Below are 25,346 nucleotides of genomic sequence, written 5' to 3' on the forward strand. Positions count from 1 at the left end.
AATCACTACAGTAGCGTTTGTCCTTGGTCTTTTTTTTTTTTTACTTTTTCTTTTTGCTTCCGTCTTTAGACTCTAAAATCCACAGCCAAATGGCTGTGACGTGAACAGATGTTTTTCTTTTTTTGTGATGGTCCTGTGAACTATGTTCAGGATGCTTACATTACTTCAGGTCTTTGTGTTAACTTCCACCCATAGAAATATGTGGACATTCCTTTCCTTGAGCTGCAGTCACATTTTACTTCTAGAATTGTGTACAATTTTATTTTTGTCCCCTATCTATATATCTATCTATATATATATATATAGGGTAAGTATATATATATATATATATATATATATATATACAGTGTGTGTGTGTGACCCTCAACCATATACATATATGGTTGAGGGTCAACCAGGGACATGTTGATGTGCTCTTGGTTACACATTTGTTGACTTTTTCATTCAAGTCTGATGTTTATTGTGATAAGTGGCTTTCTGGATGAGTATTGTGACTGATCTCATTCCTTTTTTTTATTTAGGGGTCATTATCGTGCCCAGTGCAGGGGTTGGCATTGTACTGGGTGGCTACATCATAAAGAAACTCAAGCTTGGAGCTCGTGAGTCCGCCAAGCTGGCCATGATCTGCAGCGGGGTGTCTCTTTTGTGCTTCTCCACACTCTTCATCGTGGGCTGTGAGAGCATAAACCTGGGTGGGATCAATATCCCTTATACCACAGGGTAAGTGAAATACGCAGGCATTAAAACCTTTCAGTGTAGGATTTGATGTATACTGCACAGATTTAGATATCCTATTTACGTTTTGTGGTTTCAATTGTACTAGAGTTGTATAAACACTTAAATATTACAAGTACAAATGAAGTAAGAAGCATATGTTGAACAGCAGGTACAACGGCTGTTTCTTGCATCATGGCGCATTTCAATGCCCTTACATATGTCTGCAAGTATGGTCTGGAAATACATTTTGATGAGTCAGTATGTGATCGATTTTGTGGTTGTTTGCTTGCAGCTCTAGCTAATCCTACACAACCTTTTTCCTTCTTAAATGTACTATACCTATTGAGAAGGCATGCTCAATTAATGCATAGTTCAGGCCTTAAAATGTTATATTTATGTGAAATTAGTAACCACTCATTGCTCTTGGCTGGATTGCTTTAACCATGTTAAGCCACCTGAAACAAACAAAAATATATTAAAATTAAAGATGAAGAAAGAAAAAACAATTATGTAACATATAGATAGATATATACACACACACACGCACACACACATACAGACTTCTTTTTAAACTTTATCTGAAACCAAAAATTAACTAAATTAAAAAATTAAAAAACTGGGCCTATTAAAAACATATGTAACATATATACATACATACACATATACACACACACACATTTTTGTCCATTAATTTATGTAATTGTCCAATTTTACAGTAATATACAATATACAAATATAGTGTACAGTATGTACAATATTGAATATGCGATATAAATGTAATAAGGACAGAAATAGTTTCATTTTTATTTCTTATTTTTTCCTGGTTTGGGCTCTTTCACAGTCTGTGACCCATGAGCCGTGTGTTTGACATTCCTGCTCTGTGAGGTCCATTGTTTATTTCCTGTCGTCCACCTTACAAGGCTCCATTGAGTGATATAACAAGTTTCTTGTGCTGAAGTCTGCAGTAGGGGAGTTTGCATGGTCCTGACCAGCGAGACAGCATGTTTGTGGAAGGCATAGCACAAAAGTGTGAAGCCCTTTTAACAGATGTAGAAATACATTGCATTTGTGCTCAAAGTAATGAGTAAATGCTTAAATTTCACATCCGTCCAAACTGTTTCTTTCCACTACGTTTCTCAAGGTTAGCCTTTCTCATCCTTTATGTCCTATAACAGTGTTCTGTATAGTTAAAGGAGAGACACATGCACATTCAGAAGCTCTTATTTATTATTTATTCATTTACTAACCACAGCTGTTTCAGCTCGGGTGACCTTGATGAGAAAACAGCTGAAGCTTAAAGACTAATTTGTCTACATACAGTGGGTATAGAAAAGAATCACTCCCCTTTAAAATAATCACATTTTGCTGCTTTGCAGCCTGAAACAACGGGAGGCTGTAAAAGGGAATTAGGATGTGAGCTGCTAAACTTCAAAATGACAAACCAAAGCACCATGCTATCCCTTTATGTCCTATAAGAATGAGAGATGACTATTATGGTGTGTAGTTTTATAGCAGAGGGTTCTGTCCCATTCCGTGTTTAAAGACTGGATTCCGATCGCTGCTGTTTCCGTCCATCTTGCAGGCTGTGTAATGCCGTGATTCATCCCCTCATTCTGCTGTAGATCTGAGAGGATAATGTAAAGTCAACCAGAGCTGTTGCTGATTGCTCTGTGTTTTATGTGGGAAAGAGCACTGTTTGAATTTGCCTGCCATTCCCACAGCATTAAAATAACTGATCCTTTCTGGTTTTTATTTTTTATTTTTCTGACATGTTAGTGTTATATCTTTCACTTGGATGTTATAAGTTGCACTGAGTAAATACAGGCTGGATAAAACAAATACTTTTCAGGCTGCAAAGCAGCAAAATGTGATTATTTTAAAGGGGGTGATTCTTTTCTATACCCACTATATAGTCCATAGATAACAGTTCAAGGTCTGAGATCACATATTTTATTTATTTATACATGTATGTAATTTCATTTGATAGTAACATGTTCACTATATAATAATCACTATCCTGAAATATATTTCTAATTATTTAGAATCAAAAGTATGTGTGTGTATATTTGCAAATCCATTTGACTCAGTAACGTTATATGTTGTTTGTCATAAAATAATAAAAATTCTAAAATTAGAAAAATAATAAATTAAATATATTTTATAATTTATTCATTCATTAATTGCAAATGTGATATATATGTATTATCAAATATATGATTTATATCGCAATTCGTAAATTTTCTTATTGGCTAATGAGTTCTCTCTTTAGCTAATGCATGAATACAGAGCCTATAGTCTAGGGTTGTCACATAGACAAGTGTGATTTCTCAGAACACCTTTTTCAGTGTTATATGGCAGGTCATATTTAATGTATTTTAGAGTATTCCAAACATTGCCTACAGCAGCTGATGTGATGCCTTTTATTCTTAAACTAAAAAACCCTCTTCCCCCTCTGTTTCTGTTTTTCTTCAGGCCGACACTCACTCTGACCCACAGAAACCTGACGGGTGGCTGTAATGTGAATTGTGGCTGTCGGATCAACGAGTACGCTCCTGTTTGTGGCTCAGATGGCATCACATATTTCAACCCCTGCCTGGCGGGATGCAGCACTGTTGGCAATGGCAGCACCGGGGTGAGCCACACTGCATGTCTTTCTGGAGATGCTCCAGATTTTTTAGGACAGCACAGATCATTTCAGTTCAAGACATCCCCAACACCAAACATTGATATTAAATCTTAATCATCTAGTCAGATGTTCTGTACAGGTTCTTTCATTCCAGCTGCATCTATTTACATGTAAACATCTCATCTCACTATCTTTGCCTGTTGGTCTGGGTAACTGATACAGTGTCCGTTTTATCATTGAAAAAAATCAATCAATCAATACAAAAAAGCAGGTCTGAAAGATAGTTGGTGTCAGCATGTCTTGTCACTATTCAGTCGGAGCATAAATTTAATGCATAAACTTTGGATCCCTGATTATTGTTAATTATAAATTTATTATTATTATTATAGTTTTTATTAAATAAATAAATGTAATTTGACCTGAATATTTAGCATAATCACAGAATTGCATTCCAACAATGTCTTTTGAATTTTTGCATATCTGTGGTAATGTACATGTGCATTTTTTAATGCAGATCAGAAACTACACAGACTGTGCATGCGTGCAGAGCAGGCAGGTCATCACACCACCCACCAGCGGCCAAGGCAACCAGCTGCAACTGGTCATAGTGAAGACCTACCTGAACGAGAATGGATTTGCGGTGTCAGGGAAGTGTGATCGCACCTGCAACACACTCATCCCCTTCCTCATCTTCCTCTTCATCGTTACACTCATCACAGCTTGCGCACAGCCCTCCGCCATTATTGTCACTCTCAGGTAGGAAACAGTAACTAATATTTCTGATCTTTCATGATGACTTTAAAGGTGCATTTTTTCTTCATTAAAATCAGACATCATTAGAGCACTTTAAACATTTGGAATTAGTAAGACTTTTTAAAGGGGTCATATGATGTTGCTAAAAAGAACATTATTTTGGTGTAATGAAATGTTATTTTAATGTTACACATTATTTTCCACATGCTGTTTCTCTTCTATACCCCGCCTTTTTGAAACGCGTCGATTTTAAGCTCATCGGTCTGAAAAGTGAGGTGTGCTCTGATTGGCCAGCTATCCAGTGCGTTGTGATTGGCCGAATACCTCAAGCGTGTGACGGAAATGTTACGCCCCTTGCCATACTGTGATGCCGTGTCCCGGCCGGAGCGACAAGACAAAAACATTAAAACCCATTATAAACAAGGCATTTGTTGCATCCAGTGGAGACATAATTATGGATTATAATGACTTATACTGTCTTTTTACACATTGCATCGTGCCGCGTAAACAAAACCATGTCTGCATTAATGATCGGAGAAATGACAAACAACAAGCCCTACCCTACACTGCCCAAAACTTGCGTTTCAATCATCAGTGGCAAATCCTTTATATATGAAAACTTACTTACAGTCTGTGAGTCTGCACAGCCGGCATTGTAGTCTACTCTCACAGGATCAAGAAACAGTCCTCCATAAAATGCGCTGCACACATCTGAATATTTGGGTTGAACTGTTCTGGAACAGTGTTGTAAATACAACTTAACCACTGATTTCTAGTCGTGTCCTCTTTTGGAAGGCCAAACAAAGTAGTTTCGCTTTCACACACTGCGGGCTAGAGTGAGCGGAGGCCAGCTTGGGTGAGCGGCGGTGGGCTTGAGTGAGCTTGAGAACGGCGCAGCCGGCGGATTCGACGAAGGAGCGTCTGGAGGGCTTGCGGCAACCACATGTGACAACCCCGGGCTGGACTCTGCTGATATCGTCCTCTTTTGGAAGACCAAACAAAGTAGTTTCGCTTTCACAACGAAACACACAGCAACAACGGCAACAACAATACTACAGCGAGAATAAAAGTTATGCCGCCTTTCTTTGCATGAACATTTGGGCGACGTTATGCAAATCTTCCCACATCGTGACATAAATATGTGGGGGCGTGATAGAACGAGCCGTTTTAGGTAGGCGTGGTTGACTCTTAACTTTTATAAAGAATATCTCTTTGGATTTGAGACTTTAGTATTTGCAACTTTACAGATCTTCTTTATGCACCAAGAGCTTTTAATACTTCAAAGAGAAAGGAAAAATTTTAATCGCATCATATGACCCCTTTAATGTTTTTGAAAGAAGTCTGTTATGCTCAGCAAGGCTGCATTTATTTGATAATTTTGAATATCTTTATATATAATATATATAATATATATCATTTATATATGTCTTTCATGTCATGTTTGATCAATTAAGTGCATTCTTTCTGACTAAAAATAATTAATTTCTTTAAAAAATATATCAAACTGACTAGCAGTAAATGGTATTAAACAATACAATAAAGTCATTTTCTTTTGCAGGTCAGTAGAAGAGCAAGAACGACCGTTTGCTTTAGGAATGCAGTTTGTGTTGCTAAGAACTCTGGGTAAGTCACAAATACTTTATTTACTGGAGGAATGCAAAGCTTTAAAAACTAATTTTGGTATGAAATCCATCAGTCTTGTTTATCACTGCAGCAGAACTTTTCATATTGCACCACCTTGTGTTCTTAAACATAAACTACAGCTCAGTGCAAAGCATTATACATTTGAGTTAGATAAGATGAAGGAACAAATGCAGCATAAAATGTAAAGCTTGCAGAGCCATAAAGTGACTCCACAAGGGAAAATCCATTGCAAATTAATAATCAAAACTTCCCTTTACCAAAATTATCTTCTTCTTCTTCCATGTCTGCAGCCTACATTCCCACACCAATCTACTTTGGTGCGGTGATTGACACCACCTGCATGCTGTGGCAGCAGGACTGTGGTGTTCACGGCTCTTGCTGGGAGTATGATGTCACTTCCTTCCGCTTCGTGTACTTTGGCCTGGCCGCCAGCCTCAAGTTTGTGGGCTTTGTGTTCATATTCCTCACCTGGTACTCAATTAAATACAAAGAGGATCGTCTGGAGCGCTGGCAGCGGCATCTGCCTCCTCTGGGCACCGTCAGCGAGCTCATCTGTCACGTGGGGGGTCACAAGAGCCACGCTCGTACCCGCTCCTGCCCCGTTTTCACACCCCGTCCTGAGCCCCCTGACCAGCCCCCGCTCAACCGCGGACACTGCAGCCAGAGCTGCCCCGGAAATGCCCTCAAAGCAATAACCCCACCTGCCCGCTCGCTGCAGGAAATGCACATTTAAGGAACGTGCGCCCTGACATCTGCCTTCATGTGCCTTCCTGTCGGGTGTCCTCCTCCATGATAAGACGTAAAGTGCATATGCCTGTTTTGCCTCCGCGTGGCTTTCAGGGGCTTGCTGCGCTCCCAGATCTCAGTGTCACCAGTACAAACTCGCAGCAAATACAGGTTGTGTAAAAATCATGAAGTATTTGCTGTCAAAGCGAATGGAAGACATGTCATGGTGCTAAATGAGGAACGGAGAGGACATTTCTCTGTATCCAATCTTGGATTCCAAGACTATTATATCAAAGACGAAAGTTCCACAAGCACAAAAGGATATCAGTACTATGCAACACCGTACCTTATTACAGCCTCCAGGCAGATGCTTTCTACTCTATTATCATTAACAACAGTATTCCCAACAGCAGAACATCTCACATGGTTTTTATAAACAGGTCTGTGAAGAATGGTGTTATCAACTCGCTTCTTGTTAGTTTGGAGGGTTTGGTTATCGTCTGTGTGATTTGGGTGGTATTCAAGGAGCCTCCTCCAGATGGATCACATAGTGCTGTATGTAAATGCAGTGCCTCAGATTGCCCCATCAGCAGTAAGGTCTGCTGGCTAACAGGCTGAGCACTGAGTGGACTGCTCAAATGCATTTGGAGAAGGATTTCGAAGCCTTGTCTTCTCATTCTTCATCTTCATAATCATTCTGTCTGTCCAGTGATTGACTCTCAAATGGCCATATGTGTTTTGATGCATACTGCGGGGTCAGATGTTTGTTCAGTGGTCTAGTATCAGGTCTCGAAGAAGTCAGGCTTTGATTAGATCAATTTGATGGATTTTTTGGCGAATCCGTATTCAAACTGGTTTTGTTTTTTTGTAAGTGTGAACAGCAAAAAAACACATGAAACCTGAAGTTTAAAAACCCAATCCAAACCCCATTCATATCAGGTTTGAAATCTGATTCAAATCAGTTTTTTTCTTTCTCAGCATGAATGGTAAAATCAGCTATAGAATGACAAACTGCATTTGTCAATTTTTCTCACTCTTTCCTTATATACACTCTAAAAAAAATCTTCATTGGTATATGGTTTCAAGAAGAACCTTTAACATCCATGGACCTTTCCATTACACAAAATGTTTTTTCAAAGTGGAAATAGGTTCTTTAGATTATTAAAATGTCCTTCACAATAGGAAAAGAAATGGTTATTTTAAGAACTGTTCAATGAAAGGTTCTTTTGGGAACCCAAAATGGATCTTCAATGGCATCACTGCGAAAACCCCTTTTCGGATCCTTTATTTTGTTTTATTTTGTATAGTGAAGTATGTGACTCTAGTGCATTAGTGATCAAGTCAGTGATTTTGGACACAGTATGAATTCCTAAATGTGTCATTTGGTCAAAAGCTTAAGAGATATCATGATAGCTATGAGCCGAGGCTGAACTTTTACATTTTCATCCTCCCTTTCCACTCTTAAGGCACATTCACACCAAGAACGATAACTATAAAGATAACTAGAACAATATTGGTGTCCACACCAACGAACGAAAATGTTCTGTTTATTATAAGTGCGCACTGCAGTTTTGTCATGTGCCACTTTAAACATTCAACTCAAGCTATTTATAGTCGGGTGGATTTTGATTGGCTGCCGATGTTTATATCATGTAAAAAAGATCATTCTGAAAGAGATTTCAGTGATATTGTTTCTCTGTCTAGTTACCGTTGTGGTGTGACTTTCCTATTTGCATAGAAGTAGAATTAATTAAAACTTTATAGTTATCGTCCTTTGTGTGAACAGCTATGAATGAGACAGTCTCTTGGCGTCGTGCTGACGTCATCATTACTATAGCAACCAATGTAGATCCACCCAATATAGATTTCATCACCGGTTTGATCACAAAAGTCAGATTTGAAAACCAAATCGTATGTGTAGTGTGAACACAGCGATTCAAACCCAGATTCAAATCAGTCGACCGCTCATGCTGCTGCCGTGTCCAAATACCTGAGCATATCTGAGCAGCTTTAGCGATAGCATTGGTAAAGCCATAGCAGAATGAGAATGCATTCTCCACTTTGGTTTGGGAGCTGTTGACATACTGTATATGAGCATGTGCTTCGGCTACCGGCAGATCCTCAAGCACTGGCTCTATTCTTATGCACCAACTATATATTATTAAACTTCTGCCTAATAATATGCAAACCTCAGATTTTCAGTACTCTGTGATGGGTTTATGAAGCTAGTTTGGCAGTTCATTAGATGTAGTGCAGTTACTTTTGATCAATACACAGTACAGAAGTCATGGAGAAGTTTTTAGCCATGTGCAGTCATTTACATAGGTATTATTTGGTTCAGTTATGATTAATGAGGGACTAACATGATAGTTAGTGCTTAGCATGCAAACAAAACCCATATTAATCAATGAAAAGCAATGGAGACCATGCTGTATTAATTCCATCCTTTTACATATCTCAACTTTAAAATGATTTTGTAAGCTGTGCTGTATTATGATCACAATTTCAAAACCACAAAATGAGTGCATACTCTTTCCAGGCCTCTTAGTGTCAGTGTTTTTCATAAAATATCGTGTTGAAGAGGTATTCCAGGTGCTGACTTCAGTATTAGAATGTGACATTTAAAAATTGGGGTGTAAGATGTGAAATCAAGCCCTTCTGTGAATTTGAAATGGCTTTTTTCCATGTTTGTGAACTATAAGGTATACAGTGGTGAAAGTCTGACTTTACAATAATCAGGGGCACCCCATTAGTTTGGTCTACAATGTGAGCTGCTCAGAATCAATCGGATGAAATCGTTCATGTAGTGGCTGCAAGACAGTCTGTCTATTTCAAGATCCTTTATTGATATTTTAAAGTAAAAATGAATTTCAACATGAGCATGTTAATAGAAAGAAAAAACAAATGCAAAAACTACAGAAGCCCTAAAGAGCGTTTTTTTTTTTGTGCCCATTTAGTCAGTACTCATTTGCATCTAAAACTCAAGTTATTCCTTTTAAAGATCATCTCACATTTGAAGTCAAATGAATGCGTTGGTGTTTTTCACTATCAGCAGAGCTGATTTCAGATCAGTGTAAAGGCTAGCTGTATGGATACGAGATGTCCTGAACTCCCACATGTGAACTATTCATCTAGACATTTAATTCTGTCTTGGTTCTTCAATATTTTGACGTATTTATTGAAATAAAAGAATTTAGAAAGAAGCAGCAATGGCGAAATCAATGTATCATGTGTGAAGTTGTTTTCAAATACCTTGAATTCATGTCATTAAAAACAACGGTTTCATTCTTCGGACTCCAGTGGCATTACATTTTTTATATTTTTTAAAATGTTCATATGGAATCGCTTTTTTCTTCATAAACGATCCTTTTTCTTTTAGTAAACAGTAGTGCCACCTACAGTGAGACCACAAACACATTTTTAATGATGAGAAATATCAGTTACATAGTTTTGTCTTTAAAGCTGATTGATTGATTGATTGAAAAAAATCTTTGCAATCAAATTCAAAGACAAAAAAAAATTCAAAGACTGGCCTTTAAGGCAACTTTCTATAATTAAAATATATATATATTAGAAAGAATATTAATGGTCGTATTTTTGATTTACAAACTGCAAAAACAAAGTATGAAATCTTTTATCATCACCCACGTAATCACATACACAAAAGAACAACACAAACAATAGCAGATATAAGAAAAAGCTTGACTTTTATTTTGAAGGGACAAACTACTGTCAAATGACTTGAATTAAATGAACAGCTTTAAACTGTTAAGCGTGAAAATATATAATATAAAATAACTGCTTGGTTTTGTCTTCAGTTTCATTGAAGCAGAAAATATATACAACAAAGGCAGAAGAAACACTTTGAAAAGCATCAGAGCTCAAAACATACATCAATCGTGACTAATAAATACCAATCATTTCAATTTCATCGCGATGAGGTGATACATCTTTACAAGGGAATAATAAGCTGGACTTAAATTAATGAAGCTATTAGCTTCAAGAACAGCACGTGAAGGCAAAAATAAAGCAAATACATTTCTGATTGTGCAGTTTTTGCTCTAAACGCATGTAGTACTGAGACAAATGAATGGGTCTTGCATGCAAATGCTCCAATCGGGTCAAATAGTTCTGCGCCGACAGTCTGGATGGTCAGATATGTACATCAATTCATTTCCTCAAAACTCATTCAGAAATATACAAACTTAAATGTCTTCACTGTGAAGTGGAAACTATATGGGCAAAACAAATTTGCATAATATGATACACGTTGCATAATATATGCCGGTTTGATCAACAAAACGTTTTTGAAACTACTAAATTTATACCCACAATTCACATTGTCAGTTGTGTTCACCCAACTAGTAAGAGTACAATCAAATTGAGCTTGGTAAATTTGTTTAGGTAGTTACATCGGAAGTAAACCCCCACTTTATGCCTGGCCAGGATACATTTTTCAAGCATAGATTTAGCTCTATTAATATATTACAAATGTTTCAATATTTGAAGAACAATGTGGATTTCATTTCTTAATAAAATAATTTGTCAATAAACAGATTAGAATTCTCTCAAATCTACACAGTACAAAATGTTAATTCTCTATATCATAGGCAATGTCATTGGAATCTGATTTTTAATCAATAGGTAGGTTATACAGCATCATCTCATTCATTAAACAGCGGCTCCTCGTGTTAACAGGCACAAAGACTCATCTTTTCTTTTGTTAAACACACCTTTCTCTTTATTGCCCAAACCATGAATAAATTAAGTTCTAATGCTGAAATGCTAAACGTGAAATAACTTAACCAAAAGTGTTACTTCATAGTAATAGAATAGATTATTAAATACTTTGCAGTTGGTGCCCCTTCCTCCACAGCTGAAACATACAGATGTGCTTCACACAGGTTAATGTAGGTGAGAAACGTGAACAAGCTGCATTATTTCCACTTCTCCCGAGCACAGTGTGGCTCAGATAATATTCAGCTGGCATTCGGAGAAAAATAAATAACTTGGTAAGAATAAATAAAAGCAATTCGAAATAATGGTCGACAGATATCACAGTTACATTATGAGATATCTGCGGCGTGTAGAATAAATTAAAAGGAAAACGTTCACTTTTCTCCACCTTGGGCTGATGATCCAACACCATAAAATGGCAAGAAAACTATCTTAGATTCAGAGGCGACGGGGGTCGACGTGACACTGACCCATCTGCGCTCTGATTGGTTCATTTTGATCACAGATAAAGTGCTAACTGAGGAGCCTCTGGGGGATTTGTGTACCGTTAGAAAATCCCAAGGAGCCGTTTTGTGGAACAGGAGTCTTCCTCTAGCTTTGCAAAAAAAAGTACAGACCACCATCTCAAGTCCAAAAAGAGACCCCTCCAAAAGGGGTCGTTTAAATGCTGTTTGTTTTGGTGAAAATTCTCGGAAAAAAACGCCAAATAACAGCGATGGTCAAAATGCATTGCTTCTGAAAGCTAGAAAAAGTCCCTGAGATACATAATCAGCATTATGACTCCCACTGGTGCACCTTCTGAATTTATATAAATAACCTTATAATAGCAATAATAATAATGGTAAATGTTGATAATACCTCCAAATGTGGGTGAGACGTTCTTCACCTTCCTGGCCATATGTACAAATATTCAAAAATCAGTCGGCCAGACTTGTTTTTGAACTGAAATGTTAGCTGCCACAGCAATGGCAATAATGATAATAAAGATTGTTATAATAACTTAATGCTCTGCAAACATCTTAAAGGCAGAGAATGCAAGTATTGATATCCTGGGATGGAGGGTCTCCATTCATAAAGTAAAGAAAAACAAAACGTATAGCATTCATTTACAATCCCCTAGTTCATTTGTACAGTGATCCTACAGGAGCCCCCATTAGACTTTTACAGACTCCATCACTGACAGCTTCATGGCATCTTCTAGCATTTGATTGTCCGTGAAGGTGGCCGGAGGTTCTGGGACAGAATCCGACAAGCCGATCAGAGACTCCAGGAGACACGTGCCTGGGTCGGCGGCCTGCGGAAGGCTGGGGTAAGTAGGCAACTGGAACTGAAAGAAGGTGTCCATGTGTTCGTACTCCTTTAAGGAGTTGTACAACGAGCTTGGTCCAAGACAAGGAAAGCTGTCAAAGAACTCCAGGTCTGATTCGGATGACAGGCTCAGGTCCATGTAGCTGGCCGAGTGATCGATGGAGGGCGAGGGCGTGTGGGGGACGGAGGTGCTGTGGAATAGGGCGTTACCTTGATTAGCGTTCTCGTCTAAGAGCTCAGACATGGCCGTGCGGCTGTTGTCTGTCGTGCTAAAGATGCCGTAGCCCATTAACTCGCTCTTTTTCAGCTGGTAGTCGCAGTTGTTGTTGTTGTTGTTGTTGCGCTCCCTGACAGAACAGTCCTCATTGTCTGTGTCGCTAAAGCTTAGGATTCTCGTAAGTCCGTTTTCGTCGACGTCTAGCGGCGACTGCTCGCTCTGAGCAGTTGCCGTGGATTCTAAATCCTCGCTCTGGCCTGAAGAACTAGACGAATCGGTCATGTCGCTGCTACAGCTGTTCTCTCCCGCAGCTACTAGCTCCGAGTTGAAGTGAAACGTGGGTCTGTCTGGCGTGGTGCTGCTCTCTGCTGGGTGGCTTGGGGAACTGCAGTCTGGCTGATCTTCAGAGGGCGTCTCATTCTCTGGCGTGTGCTCCTCCAAACGCTTCTCTAGCTCTAGCTTCATGATAGTGTGGATGTAGTGTGTCTGAACTCGGCTGGAGTTGAACTCGATGCGGCCTTCTGTGTTCCCACAGCCATCTTTAGTGCAGCCACATGGGAAGGATGAATGGTCCATCTGTGAAGTCAATACACATTGCATTAATGTATGAAGAAAGTGTATATAAAATGCAATATACAATCTATATCAAAATACAATTATATATGGCATTTCAAACTATTTTACCTTTATAAATATAATATACTTTAAAAAGAAATATGTAATTAAGTACTTAAATTGATTTTACTTTAAGATTTTAATTGAAGGAATATTTGATAGAAATAAAAATGTAAAAAAAAAAAAATGTTTTTACATTTATTAAAATTAAAATATAAAACACTTTTTTAAAATTTGGGGTTGGTAATTTTTTAATGTTATTGAAAGAAGTATTATGCTCACTAAGGCTGCGTTTACTTGATAAAAAAATACAGTAATATTGTGAAATATTATAAGTTTATAATAACTTGTTTTGTGTTTTAATATATATTAAAATGTAATTTATTCCTGTGAATAATTTTCAGCAGCCATTACTCCAGTCTTCAGTGTCACATGATTCTTCAAATATGTCTTCACTGTCACTTTTGATAAATTTAATGTATCCTTACTGAATAAAAGTATTGGTGCTGGCACCATTTTCTACAGTTTGAGCTACAGGAATGGAATCTGTAAATATTACCCATAAACTTGGGATGGCTTGTTCTAAAGGAAGTCTGTCATGACTGAATCACTCACCTGACATTTGATCCCAGCCAAACTACAGCTGCAGCTCTCCGGCTCACAGAAGCCCTGGCAGTCGCATCCGCAGTCTTCTCTCGATGCACGCAACTCATGCAGTTGATGCTTCTCATCTTTATCGATTTTCTTCACGCCAGCGGCTTTGAGGATGGCGTATCTTCTCTTAGAGGGGTAGGGATGCAGGAAAGAGCCGTCATCCAAGTTTACTCCGCTGAGATCGATTTCATCCTCTGGGATGTCATCGATAGTCAACCTGTCAGCCTCTTCAGACTCTTGGGTACCATTTTTGGTAAACTACCACAGGAAAAAGATATTTACATGACTACAACTTTAAAACCTCTCATGTCTGACAACAATGAGAAAATTTTACTCAAGAATACCTTCAGCTTCAGAGCTTCCAGTTTCTCCTCCCTCAATCGGTTTATGATTTTTTCTCGCCGTAGGTGGCGCTGTGCTATTGCAAACTCCGCTAACGTGTAGCAGCGCTGGGCGCTGTGCCTCTGCACCATGCCAAGGGTGCAACCTCCCCGGCTTGGCACGCTGGTGAAGCCCTGACAGCGAGGAAAAAAGAAGACCGTAACCTGGTCAAACTGCACGTTGCCTCGCCGTGTGCGCTTGGCCTTCTTCAGGATAGATGTGGCTGAGGAAAGAGAGAAAGAATGAGAGGATAAATATAAGACGTTCAGGCTTGTGGTGGACTCGAAAAGAAAACATTAAGTGGAAAACAGCGGGCGAATACATTCACGGAAATTCATGCTTGGAATTTATTAATGGAAAATTAAGAGCACATGTCTGAAAGAGAGAAAAGAGAGTGGTAGAAAAAAAAGTCCTGTTCCTAGTATCTCATTGGGGAGTATTTGAGTAGGAAGTGTGCCAAGCCTAATGGGAAGACTTGGAGTGGGCGAGTCTCTTAGGTAAACATCAAGATCACATTAACATTGTTGTTGCATGTGCACTAAATCACCACTAGGTGGCAGGCTACACACAGCAAATCAGCTCAGTGCTACAAGCATTCAGTCATACTACAAACACAATATTCCACCACTCAACATCAGAACAGATGCGCAAATAGTTCAGCTAATATTTTTCGGTCTGATCCAGTCATATGCGAAGACAACTGCATTCCTCTTCGCTAGTGTCTGACAAACAATCCACCCAGGAATTTCCCCTTGGCGCTTAAGTGTGCCAGGAGAATAAAGCATCCAAAATCACAAACCCAGCGGCTGGATGATCTGGAAGTTTGAGGTTTTTGGAAGTGGTGAGGGCTATTTAATAACATAAACCCCATCTTTATATGAGACGGGCCATCTGTCCGCACTTTCCTTGAAAATTATTCCTACAACCAGCCAAAAATCTGCATTTACCGAATCAGATGGCTAAACCATCTCAAAGGGAGGAATTTTCTTCTTGAAAAAAGAAAACCATATTTTTTTACTCGTAAATTCCTTGTCCTCGTGCTGGAATACTATGTCGAATTGTTAGCCTCTGTGAAAGAGAAGCACATTCTCCCTCGGGGCCACCAGCTCACCGATTGTTATTTTAAAGGGAATGAAGGAGATGGCTCTCACTGTCCCTACAGCTGGTTTATATTAGACTTGCAATGGTGGGAACTCATCCTCGCACGTTTTCCTATCTAGAAGCTTGTGCAAATATGTTTTGCTCATCTAATGAAAAAGATTATGTCTGATGGAAATCACAAATGCTCTCATATATGGACTGGACCATCTTACACTTACTGACCACAAACATTTGAATGGTAGTATGTCTGTCACTCACAGCTCCGCTCCCCCCCCAATTCTCATCAAATTAGATATGCCATCTACCCTGACAATGCTCCATTCTGACTTTGTTTCATAAACACAAGCAGACAGCGGTATCGTTTCCCTTCCTCTTCTCTTCATCCTTGCCTTCCTGCTCCACGCCCCTCTGCATTTCTCAGCACCTGTGCTGGGTTCATGCCCGGTGCTCAGACAAAGCTCTGCGTTCATTCTGTCTCTGTCACATGGCACACTCGCTGGCTCCCTGCCCTGCCATCCTGGGAAACTCACAACTCTTTGCTATCCATTCCCTGACTCACCCCAACAACCTGGATAAAAGGCCTGGAGGAGGTGACCTCGTGAATGGGGCATACATCAAAACATCCTGTGTAATTAGTTGCATCCATGCAATTAATCTTGCACCCTCCTGCATCTCAATAACACCTTGTCAGGTAGAACACAAGGTTGAGATAAGCCTTGCAGACCTTATGCATGAGAAATAACAATGGGAATAGGAGTTTGGCGATTCCACCTTAACCCTTTCACGCGTAAATTTAAAATATTCTAACTGACCCCCCAGCGTGAGTTTTTTTAGGTGACCGTTATTTTAGAATGTATTGCCTTATTATTTTCATGGCGACGCATGCTTGTTACGTGACACACTGCAGCCACTACGAATGGGTGCCATCAAAATGAGTCAATGGGAGTCATGAGTTTCTTACAAACACACAGCTTTTCGCTTCACAAGACTTATTGACTGGAGTTGTGTTGATCGCTTGTGGATTATTGTGATGTTTTTATCAGCTGTTTGGACTCTCATTCTGATGGCACCCATCCACTGCAGAGGATCCATTTGTGAGAAGTGATGTAATGCAAAATTTCTCGAAATCTGTTACGATGAATAAACTCCTCTGCATCTTGGATGGGCTAAGCGTGAGTACATTTTCAACAAATTTTCATTTTTGGGTGAACTATTCCATTAAAAAAGAACCACTTCTCAACCTAAATCAGAGAATAAATGAGTAGTTCAAGGGGGGAAACTCACTGTTTAAGGATGTTGCTGGGGAGCTGGGGTTGCTGGGGGTTGAATCCAGGGTGTCAGAGTAGCAGCTCTCCCCACCCGAGTCCCACTCCGAGTAGGCAGAGGAGGAGAGAGAGGAAGGGGAGGAGGAAGAGTAACACGGGTCCTCCTCCACCTCCTCATACTTCCTTTTGAGAACCCCGCTCATGGCGCTAGCGTTTCGTGATCTGTGGGAAACAAGCAAAGACAGAAAAGCATTACAAGAGTGTTAAAGGGGCAAAAATGAAAGTTGCACTTTCATGCAATCTGCCTTTGACCATCAGCTAATTTGTTTTGCTATGGAAATGGCATCGATATTGCAAGCAGTGCTTAGATGTTATCGGCCAATGTAAAACTTTTATTGTCCTAATAGCAGCTAAATGTCCAGTGAGGTTTTTAAATACAGGCTATGAGCAGCAACAAGCAGTGGATAATGCTTTATGCCGCCTCTGAGTGGCGAGGAAAACAGTAAGCAATCAATCACGTCCTGCTGCTGCAAGTCAACAATTACCAGACCCTTCACCCACTCCTAAATCCAATCGCTTAGACAAATACATTGATTAGGATGGGGGTTGATTACATAGCCACATTAGTGTGGAGGGTAAATTTAGGTTACCCCTCTCAAAAAAAAAACATCCTAAAGCCGGTAGGGGCAATTACGCTTTACACCGCTACTAAATGCATTTTATGAGACTCTGTAGTAAATGTGTGTACAGCTTGGCACAGTAAACAGGCAGGTTTATGTAAGCCCAGACTGCATTTGTCGCTGCTCCTGTAGAGAGGTTGCTTATTGGGCAATAAAAGCAATCAATCATTTGCAGGAAGAGTCTAGCCAGTGCCCAACAGCTTTTAAGGGTCAGAGCCGGTGCAGCACAGTGGCGTTTACACGAAACCATCATTTGATACTGGCAGCTGTGGACTCGTTTGTTTCTCTGCCCTGAGATAAACCCCAGTCAGCTAGTTCACCTCAGGCCTCTCAATGCACTCCACAGCTCAAATACGTTCATGCTGAAACAGGCAGAATGGAAGGAAGGAAGGAAGGAAGGAGGGAAAGAAGGAAAAAAAGGAAAGGGTTTGAAAGATGAGTTTTCACTGTTGCTTGAAGTGAACAGAAAAAAATAAAAACTTAAAATGTGACAGCTAGTCATTAGTCAGTACTAGAATTATATCCTATGCTAACTGGACTAAGAAAAGGCATTTTTTCCCCCAGAAGACTAAGTGGTAATAAGTAGTAAATAAGTGTTTTAGAACAAGGATTGATTCCAGCAAGACAGCCACTTCAAAGAAAAAGTGACAGACGGTCGTGACTGGCAGATTATATAGCTCATGATTTTGGTCTATGGTGTGTCATCGACAAAATAAAATAAAGAGCCAAATGGCACTGAATCATCCCTGCCATACAGAGTGTGACTAACACAATATGACTCAGTAGTAGTCTGCTATAATAATCAACCCTTGGCCCAATTTTATATTATCAAAGCGTATGTGTACTAATACTATTTGGTGTCACTGTATTTAAAAAGTTGGAGTTCAAATTGACCACTCTAATTAATGGACTCAGTGTTAGTCAATAATGCATTTGCGTAACAATACAGCACAATGTTGTTCAAAAAAATGCTATACCTAGAAAACTACAAAATAAATATTTTTTTTTACACATTATAATGTTGTGATGTCTGAATTCAATTGTAGCATTTTTAAATAATACTTTTAGTTTTAAATGTTTTATTTTTAATTTACACAAAGCTAAATAGTGTAGAATTTTAATACTGGTGATTTTTCATTATTGGACATAACAGGAACTTAATATCTGTTCATCCCTGATCTTCAGACACGAGTATGTAGACTTCCTATTCCCACAGGTTGCTTTGTTTACGAGCAGAACTTCTATCTCTGTGCATGTGTATTTCACACATTAGTGTTGCAGTCACAAATGTGCCAGACACCGAGGGGACGTCTGTGCTGTCTGCACATTCAGCCGTGTCTTCCCGGCTGCTAAATATCACTGCCAAAAAGCACAAGGTGAGTCTTTATCTTCGTCTGAACCTGACAATATCTTCCACGAGTCAAACGTATCTGCTCGTGCAACATCAGCCGAAAGCAAACAATCCTCAAACCCTGACAAGAGGAAATACAGTTGAAATGTTATGCAATAGTTTGTTATAATCAGACATGGGTTTTAAACGGACAAATGAAAACAGCAGTAGAGGCGAAGGACATAATCAATTTTTATTGCAAACAGTATGTGTCCAGATCTGTCCTCATTTGCATGCGGACAGAGCCAGCACAGGAAGCGTGAACCCTTACATGCTACGTCTTGATTGAAAACAAGTAGCTTTTTGCACAGACAAGCCCACAGACCTCAGCAGGAACATATTTTTATGCAAACTTTTAGTCATTAGGCAAGATGACGAGAGAGACCTTGACACTTGACTTTCGCCACACATGTGGAGAAGACTGCAAACAATGAAGAATTCGCCCTCATCTGCTCATTTGACTAGTAAATTGCCTTTTGCCTTCTCTCACCGTCACGTTTCTAGACACAATCCACTCACGCTTTGTACAAGAAACCACCTGCAAATGGTATCTGGTGCTTGTTCTTGACAGAGTTTACCTTCACATTCAACAAACATCACAACTACTCATTTAAACGAGAAAAGGAGACAATCCCTGAGGACGATATGCATGCCAACCAAGCAGAGGAGCTTTAATTAAGGACTCTGGACAGTGAGGAGAGGAGGAGGATGGCACAGAGGGGGAAGAGAGAGTGCAAAACCTGGGCGTTAGAAGTGGGTCATTGTCTCTTGACTGCAGCCTACCTGACACACTGATTTGTTAATCTTGCTTAACGGGCAGAAACAATGAAGACGAGCTAATCCCAGGAACAGGGGGGGGATGCAGGGGGCTCAGCTGGAGGTCAATCTGGAGCTTGTCCTCTTGCGCTCCAACATCAGCGGCGACTAGATATATGAGCGAGAATCTCACAAATAAAAATGAGCAGTCAAAACATGCATAAATCCACTATAGAGCACGTCTGGATTTCACATCCAGGCAGGAGCTGTCACCGGCGAAGTATCCCAGAAGCTCCGAGCAGGTGAAACGTTCGCACAGGAGCATAAATAATGCAGGGCTGCCATTCCAATAAAGGCAGTGCACTGATGAGGTATTCTCAATGCTGTTGTCACTGAGAAAGGTGGAAATAAATCACGAGCAGAAAGCGAGAATGGCCACAAAAGAAGCAGACTGCTGAAACCGGATCTTTATCCGTTGTCGGCAGGCTCATTGCAGTTTAGTATAGCATAAACTTCTTGAACTCCCCCGCTGTCGCTGTCCTGCTTCCAAAAAGCATAAAAAACATTGAGCAGCCTGTCTGCAAACAGTGGAATCCCGACCTGATCTTATGCCTTATCTTATTATCTGGTTGACTTTGCCCCTCCAGCTCACGGCTTCCATCCTGAAGATAATCAGCAGCATGTACCTCGTGTGACTATGATAACAGACTGTGAAATATGGTGTAAAAACCCTTGCGAGATAAATGGAATCAAATTCAGATTCCACAATTCCACCAGAATGAAAGAAACTCTCCCCCTGCTGGTCAGCCCTTAAGAACTGCAGTCAGGGGGAGGAGGGAGTCATGTGTTGTGCCGATCATCACTCTAGATGTTCAACTATGCCAGAGACATTCTGTTCCTGAACCTCAACCCATGTAGAGTACACATTCATCCCAAATAGGAGCGTGCACTGATGTGGGAGGAGGGTAGCCGGCGAGAAATTTTAACAAATAAATAATGCAATGTCTCCAGCCCACAGGAATTCTCCCCTGGCAACGGCGACACATTCTGTAATACTCTATCTATCCCAGATGTGTCTGTATAGTCCAGACCACTATTGCCCAAGAGAAACCACCTCAGACAGAAACATCTATAAAAACACCTGATGGGGCGTCACGAGTCATCAAAGATTACATTATTAGGTTGGAGATGAACACTTGTCTCACAGGCCTCTTAAGAACAGCTGCATGGACTCTCTTCATCATAGTGTGCATTTCCACATTTGAAATACACAGACAAAGATTTATAAGAGTACAAAAGTTTACTTTACTGATATCCAAAGTGAAATTTAGTATCTAACTAACCACAAAAGACAATTCTGACTTAATTGGTTTTCAAGTGGTTTTTAAACTGGGGAAACATTAAGAAGAAGAAGAAGAAGAAGAAATTACACAAATAAATATATGAAATTATTGAAATAAAAAAAGTTTTTAAAATTATTTAAATAATTCATCTAACAGTAGAGTACTATAGTAAGTAGAAGAAAAAAACCTTTACAGAAAGAATTGTGGCCTTAATTTTAGGATCATATTAGGATGATCATATTTGGGGGTCTGAGGCAACTGAAAGATTGAAAACCCTTTACTTACACTTTCAGAGGTATAAAAAAAATAATAGACATCTTAAAACACCCTATGAAAGTCATTTCACCGTTTTGGGTGAATCCTTCCTCACATTTTAAGAGTACAAAAGTTTACTTTACTGATATCCAAAGTGAAATTTAGTATCTAACTAACCACAAAAGACAATTCTGACTTAATTGGTTTTCAAGTGGTTTTTAAACTGGGGAAACATTAAGAAGAAGAAGAAGAAGAAGAAGAAGAAATTACACAAATAAATATATGAAATTATTGAAATAAAAAAAGTTTTTAAAATTATTTAAATAATTCATCTAACAGTAGAGTACTATAGTAAGTAGAAGAAAAAAACCTTTACAGAAAGAATTGTGGCCTTAATTTTAGGATCATATTAGGATGATCATATTTGGGGGTCTGAGGCAACTGAAAGATTGAAAACCCTTTACTTACACTTTCAGAGGTATAAAAAAATAATAGACATCTTAAAACACCCTATGAAAGTCATTTCACCATTTTGGGTGAATCCTTCCTCACATTTTAAGTCAACGAGTGGAAAATATGATCACTCAGGAAACTGCCTAAACTAAAAGGAGATATTTCCATCACACATGGAACAATTTGCATCAATATCCGAAATGCAAACTTCCAACAGTGCGCAAAGTGTAGCTTCCTCGAGAAGTCATCAGCATGAGTTTGTTCTGACTAACTTAATGGTGGCAAAACAAATACTAGCCATTTTTACCAGTCTCTTAAGACTCCCGTGTGTGTGTGTGTGTGTGTGTGGTGGGGGAGCTCAGGGGTCAGCAGCTCATGTCTGGGGCACTCACAAGCTGGGAGGAATGCTAGAGTGACAAAACAGATGGGATCCCTCTGCTTCTCTGTTTTAGAGACATCAGGACCTCCACACCTCCCCCAATACAACTGCACAAATACCACACACTGAACTATCCCAAATAGGAACACCCAGTCTGAGGGTGGGAGCTTAACAAAAAGATGAGGTTGTGATGTACACTAATGATGTTGACATCATCTCATTTAAAAGGTATGGCTGGTTTAAATGAGACATGTGAAGACTTAAGAAAAGAGGGAAGGAAACTACCCAGACATGTCACTTAAACCAGTTGACTGATTCACTAGTAAGGGCTGATTTCAATGACCATGACACACGTGCAAATTCACACCTCATTAACCCACAACTACGTAAACAAAATAATGTTGATCTTTTATGGGTCCTATATTTGATAAGTTTAACGTGCACTCCGATTCAAAACAACACGGTCGTTTTATAGAAAACACAGCCACTTGTGACCAGTGAGAGACAAACACATATTAAAAGACATGAAACACAATAAAAGACTTACTAAGGTTGAGCATGTAGGTGGAGTAAGTAAAGAAAATTCGACAGGCAATATTCATTATTCCCACAAACAGTCCAAGTGAGGTCGCTCGACTCGCGCGAGAGACACGACTCCGCGCTCGCTCACATGGAAGCAGTCTATGGACATACACCACAACATAAACTTTCAAAACGTACACAAAATCATAACAACAGGCGCTGCGAGCTGGTATTTTGACAATATACCGAGACGCTTGAACTAACGTTTACATACAAGCTCATAAGTGAATGCAATAACTTCCACTCTCAAACATTCCATTTCAATCTGCTTACAGGCAGGGACTGGGAATTACCTCACAAAAGAATCCAGTGAATATGTATTTAACGAACTCGACAGCAATTAACAAACGAGTGTGGATGAGCACATCAGCTTACATTTTGACTTATTCCAATCACGCCGTGCTCAAAGTGTCAATTGTTAAGTCGCCTCTCGCGACGAGCCTCAGCCCCGCGGTGACGTCACCGAGGACTGGAAGCGCTCGTGAGGCTGAGCGCAGATCTGCAGGCACACTATATGATGATGCGGTCTGGCACCTTAAGGAGTCGCTCGCGCTTCAGAAGACACACCAGCACTATGAACGTGAACGAGGAATGCACTCGACACATACACACACACACACATAGGGTCCACTATGCTGGAATCCTGCCAATGGATCCGATCAGAACCGCCAACAGCTGCTGATGAGAATGATCTTTTAATCAAACCCAGCGACTGTTTGACAGAGAGGACGCTTATGTTTACTCCGAACAATACACTGAAGCATCTGTGCTAAAATAATAAATCGTTTAAGAGAGTTTATTAGTGAAACAAAGTGTATACATTAAAACGGCAATAATGTAAACTTTAGTTAGGGTTTTTTTTCTATGTCACAGCAGCTTACACCAGTACCATTCACTTTACCTTCGCTATTTGAAATAGTTACACAACACATTTGATCTGTTTACACTGGCCGACAAAAGAACACTGAAACTATCTGGCTGGACTCCAGCACCGAGGTTTGCCTATTAGACACATTACAAGTGCAGCGTTAAACAGCGCGGACCTCCGCTACTCACCAATAACGTGTCCGATCAGCATTAGTATATCACAATAGAGAAAAGAAGAAGCGGTAATAATCCAAGTGATACGATGGCGCGTTTATCCGTATAGAGATCACGCTCTATCCGTGTGGCTAGTGTGCGCTCGGCGTACTGAAGCAGCAGCTGAAGCTGTTCCTCTTGTCTGAAGCAGACGGCTGAGTGAGGAGCGCAGTCTTTTCGTCAGTGGAAAACTCCCTCCTGGCGTGTGACGCAGGCGGTGACACTGCCCACGCGCGGCGCGCTCGCATCCTGACAGAAAATCACTATAGTAACATGATTGAGAAAGGACCGGAACACAAAAACCGCGGGTTATGGGAAATAGTAAATGTTTCATGACCCTGAAAAAAAATGTACTGTAACCATATTTCCTGTAAATACTGTAGCAATCATAGTACCTCAACCTCCAGTGAAGTAATGAGTCATAAATCTTTTGCATCATTCAGTAGTAACACTTGTAAAAACCATTGCCTAATGTATTGGTCAGATTGGTGCAGACGTGCTGTATTGACACGCAAACTCTCAGACATACTGAATAAGTAATCTGATTACATTTTATGCATTTATTAAAAAAGTTAGACTGGGGCTGAAGGCGAGTTCAAGGTGAATCACGGTGATTTCAGGTATGACTGAACATTACGTCCCCTCCTATCTAAAGCATCTCTGCAGTGTTACAGCTGTGTCATCAGCAATGCATTACAATATTGCGTTACTCCCTAAAAAAGTAACTAATTACGTTACTTAGTTACTTTTTATGGTAAGTAATGCGTTACGTTACTTTTGCGTGACTTTTTTAAATATAAGCAGGGCTTGATTGTTTTTAATATAAAAAGTTCTATTTATAGCAAATGTAAAAGCCCTTTCACATCAAAAAGTGTAATGAATAAACATCAGGCTGAAGGAAATGTAAATTCACATCTGTACGGTAGAATGCAGGAGAAGAAACACTCTTCAGCAATAAAAAAACAATGAAGCACAATTGTTAGTTTATCTAAAGCCATTTTTGCTTATTAGTATGGTTGAGCTGGATCATCAAAGGTCAGCAGCAAAGATATTGGGTAATAAAATGGGATTAGATACATTTGTGTTATGTGACATATTTAATTATTGCAGGTTTGCATCATATTCTGAGTTTTAATTCATTTTGATGAATACTAAATCTGTTTTTTTGTGAGTGGGATGAATTAATGCACATTCACATTTAGTCTAGAACTACAGTAACATCATGTTCACACAGCGCACACAATGCCTCTGCACTTCTGATTTCTCCCAGTATGGGGACAGGAGACTTGTCAGTCAATAAATGGGAAAACAAAGTAACTGGCATTACTTTTTTCAAAAAGTAACTCAGATATTTTCTTGTAAATTTAAAAAGTAATGCATTACTTTACTAGTTACTTGAAAAAGTAATCATATTACGTAACTCGCATTACTTGTAATGAGTTACCCAACACTGGTCATCATTAACTACGCACGCCTGCATGACACAGAATTCCACTAATGCAGAATTTATCATAGAATGGTGTGCAGCACAGACGTTACACTGTGACTGTAAATGTCCCTGAGTTTTGTTACCGTTTTGTGCCCATCATCCGCTATTTCCAGCACTTAATCAAGCCACTCTTCTTTAATACATGATGAAGTTTTATTTCACATGTCATTGCGCTTGCGTTGCCTCTCGATTTGA

The 25,346-nt window shown here is 39.6% G+C and overlaps 2 protein-coding genes across 4 annotated transcripts in view; one reads left to right on the forward strand and one right to left on the reverse strand.

The window, feature by feature from the left end:
* The window catches only part of slco5a1 (solute carrier organic anion transporter family member 5A1), a 54,348-nt gene extending 46,816 nt beyond the window's left edge, over window positions 1-7,532 (forward strand). The window contains exons 6-10 of the mRNA XM_016271718.1: window positions 522-720; window positions 3,190-3,349; window positions 3,858-4,099; window positions 5,655-5,719; window positions 6,031-7,532. Of these exons, the coding sequence (XP_016127204.1) occupies window positions 522-720; window positions 3,190-3,349; window positions 3,858-4,099; window positions 5,655-5,719; window positions 6,031-6,473 (1,109 nt within the window). The 3' untranslated portion in view covers window positions 6,474-7,532. The remainder of the gene's footprint in view (window positions 1-521; window positions 721-3,189; window positions 3,350-3,857; window positions 4,100-5,654; window positions 5,720-6,030) is intronic.
* Window positions 7,533-10,154: 2,622 nt separating this feature from the next.
* On the reverse strand, window positions 10,155-23,830 carry LOC107584940 (cysteine/serine-rich nuclear protein 1-like). Of its 3 annotated transcripts, none has more exons than XM_016271719.1 (5): window positions 23,639-23,830; window positions 16,764-16,966; window positions 14,342-14,601; window positions 13,959-14,255; window positions 10,155-13,304 (listed from the first exon to the last, which is right to left on the reverse strand). In XM_016271719.1, the coding sequence occupies exons 2-5, from the start codon at window positions 16,945-16,947 to the stop codon at window positions 12,357-12,359; spliced, it is 1,689 nt and encodes a 562-aa protein (XP_016127205.1). In that variant the 5' UTR covers window positions 16,948-16,966; window positions 23,639-23,830; the 3' UTR covers window positions 10,155-12,356. The 3 variants fall into 3 exon arrangements, with proteins under 3 accessions (XP_016127205.1, XP_016127207.1, XP_016127206.1); XM_016271721.1 differs by lacking the exon at window positions 23,639-23,830 and adding an exon at window positions 22,876-23,345; XM_016271720.1 differs by lacking the exon at window positions 23,639-23,830 and adding an exon at window positions 19,598-19,669.
* Window positions 23,831-25,346: the final 1,516 nt, after the last annotated feature.

Source organism: Sinocyclocheilus grahami, unplaced genomic scaffold (genome assembly GCF_001515645.1).
Source record: "Sinocyclocheilus grahami isolate Dianchi unplaced genomic scaffold, SAMN03320097.WGS_v1.1 scaffold65.1, whole genome shotgun sequence".
Lineage (NCBI taxonomy): Eukaryota > Metazoa > Chordata > Actinopteri > Cypriniformes > Cyprinidae > Sinocyclocheilus > Sinocyclocheilus grahami.